Here is a 16,217-nt window from a genome sequence, read left to right as displayed (position 1 = left end):
ATGTTATATATTTTATTGTTTATATTGCCTATGACTGTACACCGCCCAGAGTCCACTAGGAATTGGGTTGCTTAGAAGTTAACTATTCAATTCAATTGAGTCCCATTTGTTGGGGGTCAAGGCAAAGGGAGGGTTTTACCTTCTCTTTCTGCTCAAGATCCCCATGGACTCTGCAACACAGAATGCTGGACGTGATGGGCCCCATTCAGCATGGCTGTTCTTATGTTCTTGTGTAATTCAATTAAACCTGATGTGATGTTGCCTTTTGTTTGATTTTTGAGTGTGGCTTTTCCATGTGATTTTTTTTTCCTGCCTTCCCCTCCGAAAAATTAAAGGGTCATATTTAAAGTGGAAATATTTAGTTGGTCAGTCCCAGCAGCCTCTCGCTGAATTCCCAGAGCTTCTTGGCCAGCTGGTCATCACAGGCCGGTGGACTGGGCATCTTCGGCTGGCAGTCCGCGAAATACCGCCCGCTCAGCCTCTCGATGCCCTCCTCGGTGGCGCAGTAGATGGAGGTCTGGGCACCAGCTTCGCAACTTCGGAGTAACAGCTGGAGGGACCAAATCACGCATTGGACCCACCAGGGGTAAAAGCGAGCAATTTCGGTTTTAACAACTCCTGAAATCAAAAGCAGAGAGGACAGGCTGGAGATGGAGCAGGGCGAGGGGTGGGGTGGGGGGCAGGATCTCCAATGAACCATTTGCACCGAACATGTCTCCTGCAAGAGGCCAACCATGCCAATCTTTCAGCAAGAGACGTTTCATTACTCAACTAGGTAGCATCATCATCACGAAGGAAGAAAGGAGCGGAAAAGGCAGAAGAGGAGTAAGAGATTGGGCGGAACCTCATCCCTGCTTTAAGCAGTGGGTTGGACTAGAAGACCTCCAAGAGCCCTTCCCTCCCTAGGATTCTAGTATTCTGGACCCAAGAAGGTGGGAGACATCTCCCTCCCCAGCTGAGCTCTGCAGAGGGGGTGGAGGAAGCCTCACTAGGAGAGAAATACCTGGTGGAGCCCCAGATAGGCCTGTGGGGGGGGGCTCCATCTGGGGTGTCTTGCAGCCAGACTTCCACTCACCTGGATGAACCGCGTAGCAGGTGACGTTGGTTCCTTCCAGCTGCTTGGCCAATTCTCTGACGTGGAGAATGTTGGCTAGTTTACTATTGTCGTATCCTTGTCGGGCCTTCTCGGTCAGTTTGTGGATGGTCCGGAAGTTGATCTTCCCAGTGGCGTGCCCACTCGAGGACAAAATTATGATCCGGCTCGGGGCGCAGCGCTTCAGCCGGTCCAGGAGCAGGTGGGTCAGCAGGAAGTGGGCCAAGTGGTTGACCTGGAAGCCCTGGTCGTAGCCATCAGTGGTTTCAGCAGCCTGAAGGACCCCTGCCATAAAAGTAAGTTCTTGCTTTATGATGGGTCACTTTGTGATTATTCTAAGTTGCAACAGATACCGAAAAAGTATTACGGTATGGTAGAGGACAGTGCACCGGTAGCACAGTGGGTTGGGTGCGCAGCTTCAGTTCTGCATGCGCATGAGTGCGTCCCAGCGTATGCATGCGCAGAAGCAAAATCTCACAAGGGGATGTGCGTGTGAGATTTTGGACATTTTTTGCTTCTGCGCATATGCTGAGATGGACACAATATCCCCACTCCCTCACCCTGAGATCCTGGGGGGGGGGGATCTGCTCTGCCCCCACCTGCGTTGTTGATGAGGATGTCCAGACGGGGCTCCGATTCTAAGAAGTTCTGCGCAAAAGCTCGCACGGAGTTCAGGCTGGCCAGATCCAGGATCATCAGGATCACCTCCGAGTTCCCACTTTCCTGGAAAAGGAGCGGAAGGAATCTTGTTCTTGAGTTATTTATTTATTATTACTATTTATTAATCAGATTTGTATGCTGCCCCTCTCCGCAGACTCAGGGCGGCTAACAACAATAAAAAGACAATGTAAACAAATATAATATTAAAAATAATCTAAAAAATCCCAATTTAAAGAAGCAATCATACATACAAGCATACCATGTATAAATTCTATAAGCCTAGGGGGAAGGGAAAATTTCAATTCCCCCATGCCTGACGACAGAGGTGGGTTTTGAGGAGCTTACGAAAGGCAAGGAGGGTGGGGGCAAATGTGATATCCAGGGGGAGTTGGTTCCAGAGGGTCGGGGCCGCCACAGAGAAGGCTCTTCTCCTGGGTCCCGCCAGACGACATTTTTTAGTCGACAGGACCCGGAGAAGGCCAACTCTGTGGGACCTAACTGGTCACTGGGATTCGTGTGGCAGAAGGCGGTCCCGGAGATATTCTGACCCGATGCCATGAAGGGCTTTATAGGTCATAACCAACACTTTGAATTGTGACCGGAAACTGATCGGCAACCAGTGCAGGCTGCAGAGTGTTGATGAGACATGGGCATATCTAGGTAAGCCCATGACTGCTCTCGCAGCTGCATTCTGCACGATCTGAAGTTTCCAAACACTTTTCAAAGGTAGCCCCATGTAGAGAGCATTACAGTAGTCGAGCCTCGAGGTGATGAGGGTATGAGGGACTGTGAGCAGTGAGTCCCGGTCAAATAGGGCCGCAACTGGTGCACCAGGCGAACCTGGGCAAACGCCCCCCTCGCCACAGCTGTAAGATGTTTCTCTAATGTGAGCTGTGGATCGAGGAGGACGCCCAAGTTGTGGACCCTCTCCGAGGGGGTCAGTAGTTCCCCCCCCCAGGGTGATGGATGAACAGATGGGATTGTCCTTGGGAGGCAGAACCCACAGCCACTCCGTCTTAACCGGGTTGAGTTTGAGTCTGTTGACACCCATCCAGGCCCCAACAGCCTCCAGACACCGGCACATCACTTCCACTGCTTCACTGACTGGACAGTTGCTGAGGTCCTGACTATCTTGCCTCCAATGCATATAGATGTTAAACATATTCATTTATATAAAACTACAAGTTTGTGCCAGTGTCTCTGGTTTCATTTGGACAGTTGTTGTAAAGTTGCCTGACCAGAGTCAACAAAACCACTTCCAGGAATGCGGCTGCCCCGAAAAATATGGAGCCCTCAGAACAGAACCAGGACAGGACAGAATTTAAGGCAAAGCTCTTTAAGTGGGGAACGGTCAAGAGTCCACCATGCGACTGGGCTGCATCAGAACTGTTGGGACACTGAATTGAGCAGCTAAAATAGCAAAGTGCACATTGGCTGACGATTGGTTGGAGGTTGCTGGCTCCTGCATGAGGCAATCTAAGCTATGATTGGTTGCTGTGGGTGTAAAGGGGGAGTTTCCCCTTTTCCCCGCCTTTTTCTTCTGTGGGCTCTGAATGCTCTTTGATTTACCTCATGATGTCCTTGTGTTCCTGACAACTTTGTGTTCCTTCTTTCCGGATGATGAGAAAGGCTGAGGTAAATTTAATATGTGTGTTTTGAGTATGTGTACACACACAAATGTGTACGTATATGTACTGTATTTATTTATTTATGCAATGCATATTTGTATATACACGCATGCATATGTATATGTATCTGTATAATACATGTATAGTAGTAGAAGAATGTGTTTGGTACAACACTTAATGAAACATAGAAACATAGAAACATAGAAGTCTGATGGCAGAAAAAGGCCTCATGGTCCATCTAGTCTGCCCTTATACTATTTTCTGTATTTTATCTTAGAATGGATATATGTTTATCCCAGACATGTTTACATTCAGTTACTGTGGATTTACCAACCACGTCTGCTGGAAGTTTGTTCCAAGGATCTACTACTCTTTTAGTAAAATAATATTTTCTCATGTTGCTTTCGATCTTTCCCCCAACTAACTTCAGATTGTGTCCCCGTGTTCTTGTGTTCACTTTCCTATTAAAAACACTTCCCTCCTGAACCTTATTTAACCCTTTAACATATTTAAATGTTTCGATCATGTCCCCCCTTTTCCTTCTGTCCTCCAGACTATACAGATTGAGTCCATGAAGTCTTTCCTGATACGTTTTATGCTTCAGACCTTCCACCATTCTCGTAGCCCATCTTTGGACCCGTTCAATTTTGTCAATATCTTTTTGTAGGCGAGTGTCACAGGTCTCAAATAAGCAATCAGGAAACAATATTAATAAAAATCTTAAGGATACTAGCAACAAGTTAGAGTCATACAGTCATAAATGGGTGATATGAATGATAAGAAAAAACAAGTAGTAACTGTAGTACAGACTTAGTAAATAGATTGACAGTGTTGAGGGACTTGGGTGAGATCATCCAAGGGCATGGGGTGAGGTATCATCAGTCACTGATGATACCCAGTTGTACATCTCCACCCCATGTCCACTCAGTGAAGCAGTGGAAGTGATGTGCCGGTGTCTGGAGGCTGTTGGGGCCCGGATGGGTGTCAACAGACTCAAACTCAACCCTGATAAGACAGAGTGGCTGTGGGTTTTGCCTCCCAAGGACAATGCCATCTGTCTGTCCATCACCCTGGGGGGAAGGAATTACTGACCCCTTGAGAGAGGGTTCGCAACTTGGGCGTCCTCCTCGATGCACAGCTAACATTAGAGCACCATCTTTCAGCTGTGGCGAGGGGGGCGTTTGCCCAGGTTCGCCTGGTGTACCAGTTGCCGCCCTATTTGGACCGGGAGTCACTGCTCACAGTCACTCATGCCCTCATCACTTCGAGATTCGACTATTGCAACGCTCTGTACATGGGGCTACCTTTGAAAAGTGTTCTGAAACTTCAGATCATGCAGAATGCGGCTGCAAGACCAATCACGACCCTCCCCAGATATGCCCATGTCTCATCAACACTCTGCAGCCTACATTGGTTGCCGATCAGTTTCTGATCACAATTCAAAGTGTTTGTTATGATCTATAAAGCCCTACATGGCATCGGACCAGAATACCTCCGGGACCGCCTTCTGCCGCACGAATCCCAGCGGCCGATTAGGTCCCACAGAGTTGGCCTTCTCCGGGTCCCGTCGACTAAGCAATGCCATCTGGCGGGACCAAGGGGAAGAGACTTCCCTCTGGCGGCCCCGACCCTCTGGAATAAACTCACCCCCGGAGATTAGAACTGCCCCCACCCTCCTTGCCTTTCAGAAGCTCCTAAAAAACCCACCTATGTCGCCAGGCATGGGGAAGTTGATATTCTCCGTAGCTACTATGATTTATGTATGGTTTGCTTGGGTTGTGTGATTAATTTTTATGATAAGGGTTTGCGAGTCTGTGGAGAGGGGTGACATACAAATCTAACAAATTATTAAATTAAATTATTATTATTAATCCGTTTTTTAAATATTGGATTTGTACATTGTGTATTGTGTTGTGAGCCACCCCAAGTCTTCGGAGAGGGGCGGCATACAAATCTAATAAATTGTTGTTATTATTATTATTATTACTATTATTATTATTATTATTATTATTATTTGTTTAGCAGAGTGATAGCGTTTCGGGAAATATTTGCACAGTCAATATTTTCATGGCCCTCTTTTTGACTCGTGCAGTCTACAGGTCCTCAATGGAAGGCAGGTTGGCAGCCATTGTTTATTCTGTACTTCTGATTCTCCTCTGAAGTTGCATGAGTCTTCGGAGAGGGGCGGCATACAAATCTAATAAATGATGATGATGGTGATGATGATGATGATGATGACCTCTTTAGATGCCACACACTAAATAAATGAATAAAAACCATCAAGTAACATGCAGAAGAATGGAGGAGCCGCATGGCATGCGCTCACCTGTCTGATGTCATACATGGCTGATTCTCCTCTCGCTTGGTCGCGGCATGCCACAATGACACGGGCGCCTCTCCGGGCCAGATCCACCGCTGTGGCCTTCCCGACCCCTGTATTTCCACCTAGGAAAGGGCAGAGAAAGGATTCACCGAGATCGCCCAGCCTTTGAGGGGGATCCAGAAGCCCGACCTGCATTTGTGTGCCTGCAGTTATTGTGCTGTTACAAAGTGAAGCATGTGTTTGGCAGAGTTTCTCAACCTTCGAAACTTTAAGATGGTTGGACTTCAACTCCCAGAATTAAAAGCAAGCGACATCTTACAGTTGCACATGTAGAAAAAGCCTGGCTGAGGGCATGATTTCTTTCAGAGCAGACGTATATCAACAAATAATTGCTTAAAATTATTCAGTGTTGGAGATGCAAGGAAAAAAGGGGGACTTATTATCATATTTGGTGGACCTGCCCAATAATTAAAAATCTCTGGATCAAAATACAAAAATGGATAACGGATATGCTACAAATTACAGTAAATAGAAGACCCGAAGCGTTCCTCCTTGGAATTATTGATCAAAAAATAGATAAATACTGTACTACTTAATAGTACATATATTGACCGCAACTAGAATGGCAATAGACCAATGTTGGAAGCAACCCAATCCTCCTGAAGATGCATTAATAATTTAAAAAAATCTGGATTGTGCAGAATCTGATGCTTTAACTCTTAAATTAAAAAATAAGGAAGACTCCGATTACTATAAAACATGGAATTATTTTTATGATTGGTTTAAAAGAAGAAACAAAAGTTCAAATTAAAATACAACAACAGCAATACCTTTTTTTCCTTTTTTGATATAATACAAATATAGAAACATAGAAGACTGAGGGCAGAAAAAGACCTCATGGTCCATCTAGTCTGCCCTTATACTATTTCCTGTATTTTATCTTACAATGGATATATGTTTATCCCAGGCATGTTTAAATTCAGTTACTGTGGATTTACCAACCACGTCTGCTGGAAGTTTGTTCCAAGCATCTACTACTCTTTCAGTCAAATAATATTTTCTTATGTTACTTTTGATCTTTCCCCCACCTAACCTCAGATTGTGTCCCCTTGTTCTTGTGTTCACTTTTCTATTAAAAACACTTCCCTCCTGGACCTTATTTAACCCTTTAACATATTTAAATGTTTCGATCATGTCCCCCCTTTTCCTTCTGTCTTCCAGACTATACAGATTGAGTTCATTAAGTCTTCATTAATCTTTAATAGATTAAATATGATATACATATAGTGATTGTTAAAATAAAATTTGTATGAAATTAAATTAATCAAGTAGGAATGTACGAAAGCAGCTAAGAAAATAACAACAATTAAAAAAAGATATTGATAACCAAAAGAAATAACAGGATACAGAATATCGATTGCATTTTTCACCAGAAAATAATTTGATATCAGAAAAGACTATTTATTTTTTCCTCCTCACAAGAGAATACAAATGATATATATTATGTTATTTCTTTATTGTCATAGTCAACATCGTTTATTGTGTTTAAATAATTAATCAACTATTACTATTATTATTATAATTATTATTATATATGTCTGTATGTGTTTTGTTTCATTTTTCTTTGTTACGTTTTGTAAATGTCTATACTGTATGTATATATATTTTAAATCAATAAAAAAATTTCAAAAAAAGTAAATAAAATTATTCAGGTGTAATACATGTAGTCCTCGACTTACAACCAGTCATTTAGTGACTGTTCGAAGGTTCAACACCACTGAAAAATATTTCTTTCTTGCACTCCTAACCCCTAACCCAGGGCTCTTCATACGTGACAGCTTTAAGATTTGTGGACTTCAACTCCCAGAATTCCTCCTCCAGCCATGGGGCCATTAGAAGGCAAGAACAGCCCCTGTTTTTGCGAAAAGCCATTTTTCTTTCCTTTTTTTCCACAAAAATTGAGGCATTTTTGCCTTCCCCCAGTCCGTGGGAGTTCTGTGCAGGCTTCCCAGGCCCTTTATCCAAAAAGGGGAAACGGGGACGAGGCTTTGGGACAGCAAACATGGCTGCATTTGGTGTATAAGACGCACCGACATTTCCACCCTCTATTTTTTTGGGGGGGGATGGTGCGTCTTATACGCCTAAAATATGGTAGTTCGTATCTTTCCATCACTATGTTCTGTTGCAGTATAGCATGAATGTTAGAATAGGATTATAATTATAATTCTATATCTGGACCTCTAGCATAAAGAATACTCTGCTTACCCTGATTCTATAACCCAGGACAAGGAAGGACACTAACCTGCCTAATCTGCATTCCTGGCAATTACAACAGGGAAACAAAAGGGCTCAAATAAACATCTCACAAAGTTTTCACCACTCCGGACAGGATCAAAGGGGGAATTGACATTGCCTGGAGCATACAGTCATGAGTTTCATCCTATCAAATGTCTTCAATGGCAACTCTGTCATTCTTGCCCTCTTAGACAAGTATTTCAAGCTCTCCCCGTTTGTTGCCTAAACCTTGACCCTTGTGCCTGACCGCCGTGGCTATGCTGCCTGTAGCTCCTGCTTTGCTTTTCTTCTTATCCTCATAGGATTGGTTAGCCTGTATGTGAATGCTTGATTTTTAAAAGTTTAATAATTTTAAATTCATTATCACTATTAATTGGACCTAGAAATGTTTACATATTGTATTTCTGTTATTGAGATGTTGTTGGCTGCCCTGAGACGCAGCAGGTAGAGTGCTGTACTGCAAGCCACTGAAGCTGACTGTAGATCTGAAGGTCAGCGGTTCAGATCTCATCACCGGCTCAAGGTTGACTCAGCCTTCCATCCTTCCGAGGTGGGTAAAATGAGGACCCGGATTGTGGGGGCAATAGGCTGGCTTTGTTAAAAAGTGCTATTGCTAACATGTTGTAAGCCGCCCTGAGTCTAAGGAGAAGGGCGGCATAAAAATTGAATAAATAAATAAATAAATCTGTATAGTCTGGAGGACAGAAGGAAAAGGGAGGACATGATCGAAACATTTAAATATGTTAAAGGGTTAAATAAGGTCCAGGAGGGAAGTGGACACAATCTGAAGTTAGTTGGGGGAAAGATCAAAAGCAACGTGAGAAAATATTATTTTACTGAAAGAGTAGTAGATGCTTGGAACAAACTTCCAGCAGACGTGGTTGGTAAATCCACAGTCACTGAATTTAAACATGCCTGGGATAAACGTAGATCCATCCTAAGATAAAATGCAGGAAATAGTATAAGGGCAGACTAGATGGACCAGGAGGTCTTTTTCTGCCGTCAGTCTTCTATGTTTCTATGAGTCCACGGAGAGGGGCGGCATATAACTCCAACTAATAGTAATAGTAATAGTAACAGTAACAGTAATAGTAATAATAATAACCTGCATCAGCAAACAGATAAGAAAATTGAAAAGCCAGAGGTGAAAATAGCAACAAAGTTCTGGAAAGATCTCTGGGAGGTCGAAAAGGACTATAACAGGACTGCAGGGTGGATAAAGGAGTTTGAGAAGGAATTCTCAGGGAGCAATATGCAGCAGCTGGAGATAACACCTGAAATGATTGCAGAAACAGTGACGAGGGTAAAGAACTGGACATCCCCTGGCACTGATCAGGTGCATGAGTTTTGGCTGAAATACCCGACCAGCCTGCATACAAAAATGGCCGAATTGTTCAACAAAATGCTGCAGACAGGAAATATCAGTGAATGGCTTACAACTGGCAGAACATATTTAATACAGAAAGACGCAGCGAAAGGAGCCACACCAGGAAACTACAGGCCAATAACATGTTTGCCGACCATGCTCAAACTGCTGACAGGTATCATAGCTGACAGAATTCAGGACTACCTAGAAGAAAATGACATCATGCCAGTGGAGCAAAAGGGCAATAAAAGACGAAGCAGAGGTACGAAAGACCAGCTTCTAATTGATAAAATGATTTTTGAGAACTGTAAGAACAGGAAAACAAACCTATACATGACCTGGATTGACTACAAGAAAGCCTTTGACTCATTGCCACACAGCTGGATCATAAAATGCCTGGAAGTCATTGGAGTCAATGAAAACATCAGGAAATTCATAGAAAAGGCGATGAAATATCGGAAGACTGAGCTTTTTGTTGGGAATGAAAGCTATGGACTGATCAACATCAGAAGGGGCATCTTCCAGGGGGATTCTGTCCCCATTGCTATTCATCATCGCTATAATCCCGCTGTCACTCATTCTACAGAAAACAAACCTAGGCTACCAAACTGCTAGGAATTCACCAAAAATCTCACACCTGCTGTATATGGATGACCTGAAGTTGTATGGAAAATCAGAAACTGAGATACAGTCACTAACCAACACTGTGCGAATCTTCAGCAATGACATCAGCATGGAGTTTGGCCTGGATAAATGTGCCACAGTGGCACTGAAAAAGGGGAAAATCACTGAAAGTGAGGGCATTGAAATGCCAAATGGTCAAACCATCAAGTGCCACCAGCCAGAAACCTACAGATACTTGGGCATCTTGCAACTGGATAATATCAAGCATGGCCATGTGAAAACTGTGATCAGCAAAGAGTACATTAAGAGGACCAGAAAAATTTTGAAGAGCAAACTGAATGGTGGCAACACTATCAAGGCTATAAATACTTGGGCCATACCTGTCATTAGATACACAGCTGGCATAGTGAACTGGACTCAAGCAGAGCTGGACATCTTGGACAGGAAAACCAAAACAATTAATGACGATCCATCATGCACTACACCCTCGCAGTGACGTTGACAGGCTGTATTTACCAAGGAAAATAGGCGGCAGAGGACTTTTGCAAGTGAAGCAGACAGTGGAAGAAGAGAAGCATGCACTATGTGAAGGAGAGCAAAGAGTCAGCGTTGATGGAGGTCAACAATAGGAAGCTTCTCAAGGTGAAGCAAACTAAGGACCAGTACAGAAAAACTGTAACTCAATGTTATATGGACAGTTGGCGGAACAAAGCATTGCACGGCCAGTTCTTTGAGAAGATTGAAGGCAAAGTGGATAAAGAAAAGACCTGGTCATGGCTTATAAGTGGAACACTCAAAAAGGAGACAGAAGGACTAATACTGGCGACCCAAAGTGCAGACTCTGTAAAGAAACAGATGAAACAATCGATCACATACTCAGCTGCTGCAAAAAGATCGCACAGACTGACTACAAGCATAGACATGATGCTGTGGCACAGATGATCCACTGGAACTTGTGCCGGAACTACCATTTACCAGTGGCAAAGAACTGGTGGGATCATAAGCCAGAAAAAGTGGTCGAAAATGAGCAAGCAAAACTACTGTGGGACTTCCGACTTCAGACTGAGCGAATTCTGAAGCATAACACACCAGACATCCTGATTGTGGAGAAAAAGAAAGTATGGATCATCGACATCGCAATCCCAGGAGACAGCAGAATTGAGGAGAAGCAGTTAAAGAAATTAGTGAAATATGAAGATCTAAAAATCGAGCTGCAATGACTCTGGCATAAGCCCTTGAAAGTGGTCCCAGTGGTCCTTGGCACGCTGGGCGCAGGGCCAAAGGATCTCAGCGGACATTTGAAAACCATTGGAATTGACAAAATCTCCATCTGTCAATTGCAAAAGGCCCCTTTACTGGGATTGGCAAACATAATTCGCCGCTACATCACGCAGTCCTAGGTGCTTGGGAAGCCCCCGACTGGTGATAAAATACGAAATCCAGCATAGTGATCTCGTTTGCTGTGTTGTATTGACATAATAACAATAACAATAGCAATAGCAATAACAATAACAATACCTAGTGATTCTTGCTTGGCATTAGCTCCTAAAAGTTGTGAAGAGGGCCCCCCCTCCGCTCTCAAGGTTGGTGTAATGCCCTTCTGATAAGGTGAGCTAGTTATCCCAATATATTAGGGCAGGGGTCCCCAAACTTTTTACACAGGGGGCCAGTTCACTGTCCCTCGGGCTGTTGGAGGGCTGGACTATAAAAAAAAAACTATGAACAAATCCCTATGCACATTGCACATACCTTATTTTAAAGTAAAAAACAAAATGGGAACATACTATTTAGAGGGGGGAGAAGGTCTAAAATTCATATACGTTTATGTTTTGTTCTTAATTTTTTTTTGTTGACATCTGATTGGCTATACAAGGTTTTCTTGGTTTATAGAAAAATGTATAAAGAAAGAAGGAAGCACTTTGGTATAATGGTTAATAAGTTAGAAATATAATTGGTGTTGCACTTTTTGAAGGAACATTAAGGAGGGAATTTAATTAAAAGAAAATGAATGTAACTGGATGGCAAAATTAGAAAAAAAAACTTTTGCAACTTTGTTGATGATTGATATTAGTTGCTAACAAAATACTGCATTTTATTCATGGAAAATTAGATGGTACACTGTGTTGTTTGAATGTATGTTGAGAGAAAAATTTAAAAAAAATACCCCCAAAAAAACAGTCCTTCCTTCCTCTGTCCCTCCATTCATTTCATCCTTCCTTCCTTCCTTTCTTCCTTGTTCCCTCCATTTCTCCTTCCTTCCTTCATTCCTCTCCACTTCTCCTTCCCTCTCTCTCTTTCCCCTTTCTTTCTTTCTCTCTCTCTTTTCCCTGTGCTCTTGTCACTCACCAGCGGGCCGGATAAATGGCCTCAGCGGGCCGTAGTTTGGGGACCACTGTATTAGGTAGTCTAAATTAATTGGATTTAGGATATTTGTATTGCTTTCTTTTATATGTTGTCAGTCCTCGGAGAGGGGGGGCATCTAAATCCAATTAATCAATATTTAATCCAATTAATAATCCAATTGATAAATACTAAATCCAATTAATAAATTACTTTCTGTCCAGAAACTAATGCACCACATTTCCCCCCCCCCCTCAACCTACAGTAATGGTAGGAATGCGACACTCAGCCTCTTCTCCAAAGCCCCCAAAAAGCAGGAGAAGAAGCCACCGGAGAGAAGGATTTAAGGAGAAATTTCCCCACCGTGGGAAGGATTTATCCACTGGGACCCTGGTGGCCTCTGGAAACCCTTGTGGCTGCTCCCAGCACTGGAGGTTTTAAAGAGGAGGCTGGGCAGCCGTTTTCCTGGAAGGGCGGGGGAGCGTCCAACTTGTGGACATTGAAGATTTGGAAACACAAATTGTGACACATAGATTAGGGAAGATTATTACGCTGGGATTGGGAGCAGGGTTTATAGATTAGGGAAGATTATCACACTAAGAACGGCAGTGGAAAATATCTAGATTAGGGAAGAATATTAATATTTTGCGTTTTTTTTTCTTTTTTTTAAATGGAGGATACTTTTTGCATAAAATAATGGGGTAATAATGTTTTATATTTATTTTGATTTGTTAAAGTAGAAATGACACACTGATATAATGAAAGAAGTGAAATAAATGAATTGAGTAGGAAATGTATTCTAAAATTTCTAATAATGACCTTTCCTCCTATGTATAGGTGAAGATACGACCTGAATAATGTTTTTCCTTTCCTTTTTCCTTTTATTCTTTCTTTACTTTTTTTTCTTTCCTTCCTGGGCTTTTAAAGAGACGTAAACTTGGATATTTTCTGTTGTTAAGGGCAGTTATGATAAAATGAGGGTTTTTTCAAATGAAAATAGAAATGTGATTTCTAAGAACGCTAGAAAAGACAGAAGTCCAATGGCAGTTACGAAAAAGCAGCCAAGAGAAATCTAGATACCGAGATAGCACTTTAAATATAAATATGAAAGCGAAGAACATTTTCTAAAATCCAGATGATAGCATTTGGAAAGGAGGTAGCACAGGATGAATGATATATGCCAGAAATAATTGAATAATAAATTAGAAAAATTGGATTAATTTGACTAAGAAATTGGCATTTGATATTGTGTTGTACTATAAAAGAATCCAAACCGCACATACGATCTGAATAAACCATCTCTCACTGCTAACCCACATTCTGTAAAAGACCTTGGGATACTAATATCAAACGACCTAAGTGCTAAAGCCCACTGCAACAATATCGCCAAAAAAGCCTCTAGAGTTGTCAACCTGATCCTACGCAGCTTCTGCTCAGGCAATCTCACACTACTCACAAGAGCCTACAAAACTTTTGCCAGACCCATCCTAGACTACTGCTCATCTGTCTGGAACCCATACCACATCTCAGACATCAACACCCTTGAAAACGTCCAAAGATATTTCACCAGAAGAGCCCTTCGCTCCTCCACTCGAAACAGAATATCCTACGAAAATAGACTAACAATCCTGGACCTTGAAAGCCTAGAACTACAGCGCCTAAAACACGATTTGAGTATTGCCCACAAGATCATATGCTGCAACGTCCTACTGGTCAATGACTACTTCAGCTTGAACCGCAACAACACAAGAGCACGCAACAGATTCAAACTCAATACGAACCGCGCCAAACTTGACTGTAAAAAATATGATTTCAACAATCGAGAGATCGAAGCGTGGAACTCATTACTGGACTCAATTGTGTCAACCCCTAACCCCCAACACTTCTCCCTTAGACTATCCATGATTGACCTCTCCAGGTTCCTAAGAGGCCAGTAAGGGGCGTCCATAAGTGCACTGGTGTTGCCTTTTGTCCCCTGTCCAATTGTCTTTCCTTTCTTTCACCTATCTTATATATTCTCTTCCTTTCATATATCCTCTCCTCTAAGTTCACTTTTACCCTTATATATATTATCACATGTCTATCTTTCTTCCCATGTATTTGTGTATTGGACAAATGAATAAATAAATAAAATAAATAAAATATATTTTAATTTGAGGTACTGTATATGTAAATTGGAATCTCTGTAAGGTGTGAAAAACAATAAAAAATTTATACCCAGAAGATTTGTGGATGGGGAACTCTGGGAGTTGAAGTCCGCCAGTCTTACAATTCCCAAAGTTGGAGATACCCCTCCCCCTTCCAGGGTCCCTTCCCACTGCGGTATTCTCTCCGTCCACCCGAGCCTCCCCGGGGCTGGTCCAAGTGGGGGTCCCCGGCAGCCCCGCGCAGCCCTTTGCCCCCTGCAGCATCTCCCCCTCCCCACTTCCTTCCCGGCCAGGGCTCCGAGGAAGCCCCGCGGACGGCTGATACCTGCCCCGAGCCCCCCGGGTCGGTCGGTTGGTTTATGCCCAAAGGGGCTTTTTTGGCTGGACTTTCTGGGTTGCGTCTGTTGCACCTTTGGGTCACCCACGCCCTGGACGGGGGAGAATCTCCCCACTCGCCTCTGACGTGGACGCTCGCGCTGCGCTTCGGCTCCGTTATTTTGATCATGCCCGGAGCCACTGGGTGGGAGGGGGGTTTATGGAAGGAGGGAAGGAAGGAACGAAGGACAGAGGGGGAAAGGGAGAGAGAGAAAGAGAGAGAGAGAGAAAGAAAGAAAAGGGAAAGGAAGGAAGGAAGAAGGAAAGAAGGAAAGGCAAAGGAGAAGGAAGGAAGGAAGGAAGAAAAGAGGGGGGAGGGAGAGAAAGAAAGAAAGAAAAAAGAAAGAAAAAAAGAAAGAAAGGGAAGGATGGAAGAAGGAAAGAAAGGTAAAGGAGAAGGAAGAAAGGAAGGAGGGAGGAAGAGAGAGAAAGGAAGGAAGGAAGAAGGAAAGGGAAAAGAAGGAAGAAGAAAGAAAGAAAGAAAGAAAGAAAGAAAGAAAGAAAGAAAGAAAGAAAGAAAGAAAGAAAGAGAGACAAACTGACCTGTGATGAGCACCGTCTTGCCCCGCAGGCTGACCGTGTTCCGGCACCAGGTGGTCGCCCAGAATTTATAGTAAAGGAGCGCGCAGAGCCTGAGCAGCAACGCCGCGCCCACCACCAGCGCCCCCGCCGCCTCCATGGCTGGATCTCCGCTGGCCCCGCATCCCACCCCGCTTCCCTTTTGAACCGGACGACCCCCCGCCCAGTTCCGGCCCGCCTCCCGCCTTGGTCACCTGCAGAGCTGCCGCCCCCGCCCTCCCTTCAGCCCCTCCTGGGCTCGGAAGAAAGAAGGGAAGGGGGGAGGGACGGAGGAAAGGAGGAGGGAAGGAGGGAGGCAGGGAAAGAAGTAAGAAAGGAAGGAGGGAGGAGAGAGGAAGCAAGGAAAGAAGGAGGAAGGAAGGAAGGAAGGAGGGAGGGAGGAGGGAGGAAGCAAGGAAAGAAGGAAGGAGGGAGGAAGGAAGGAAGGAAGAAGGGAGGAGAGAGGAAGCAAGGAAATCAGGAGGGAGGGAGGAGAAGAGAGGAAGCAAGGAAAGGAGGAAGGAAATGAGGGAGCAGGGAGGAAGCAAGGAAAGAAGGAGAGAGGGAGGGAAAGAGGGAGAGAGGAAGCAAGGAACGAAGGGAGGGAGGGAGGAAGGAGGGAGGGAGGAGAGAGGAAGCAAGGAAAGAAGGAGGGAGGGAGGGAAAGAAGGAGGGAGGAAAGAAGGAAGGAGGGAGGGAGGGAGGGGGGTGTTCTGACCCAGCCTTCTCAAGAAACAAGAAAGCACTTACTCAGAACAATCCCCCTTTGAAACAAGGCGGGAAGAGCCCTTTGCCAGAACCAAGAGCT

At 43.9% G+C, this 16,217-nt stretch overlaps 1 protein-coding gene across 1 annotated transcript; it reads right to left on the bottom strand.

Annotated features, from left to right (window-relative positions):
* On the bottom strand, positions 1 to 15,530 carry LOC139158119 (dehydrogenase/reductase SDR family member 13-like). Its single transcript, XM_070735543.1, has 5 exons — positions 15,395 to 15,530; positions 5,708 to 5,826; positions 1,693 to 1,816; positions 1,076 to 1,378; positions 1 to 618 (listed from the first exon to the last, which is right to left on the bottom strand). Exons 1-5 carry the CDS (start codon positions 15,528 to 15,530, stop codon positions 359 to 361), a joined length of 942 nt encoding a protein of 313 aa, XP_070591644.1. The 3' UTR covers positions 1 to 358.
* Positions 15,531 to 16,217: the final 687 nt, after the last annotated feature.

This window comes from Erythrolamprus reginae, chromosome 1 (genome assembly GCF_031021105.1).
Source record: "Erythrolamprus reginae isolate rEryReg1 chromosome 1, rEryReg1.hap1, whole genome shotgun sequence".
Taxonomy (NCBI): domain Eukaryota; kingdom Metazoa; phylum Chordata; class Lepidosauria; order Squamata; family Dipsadidae; genus Erythrolamprus; species Erythrolamprus reginae.
This window is presented reverse-complemented; position numbering and strand designations above follow the sequence as displayed.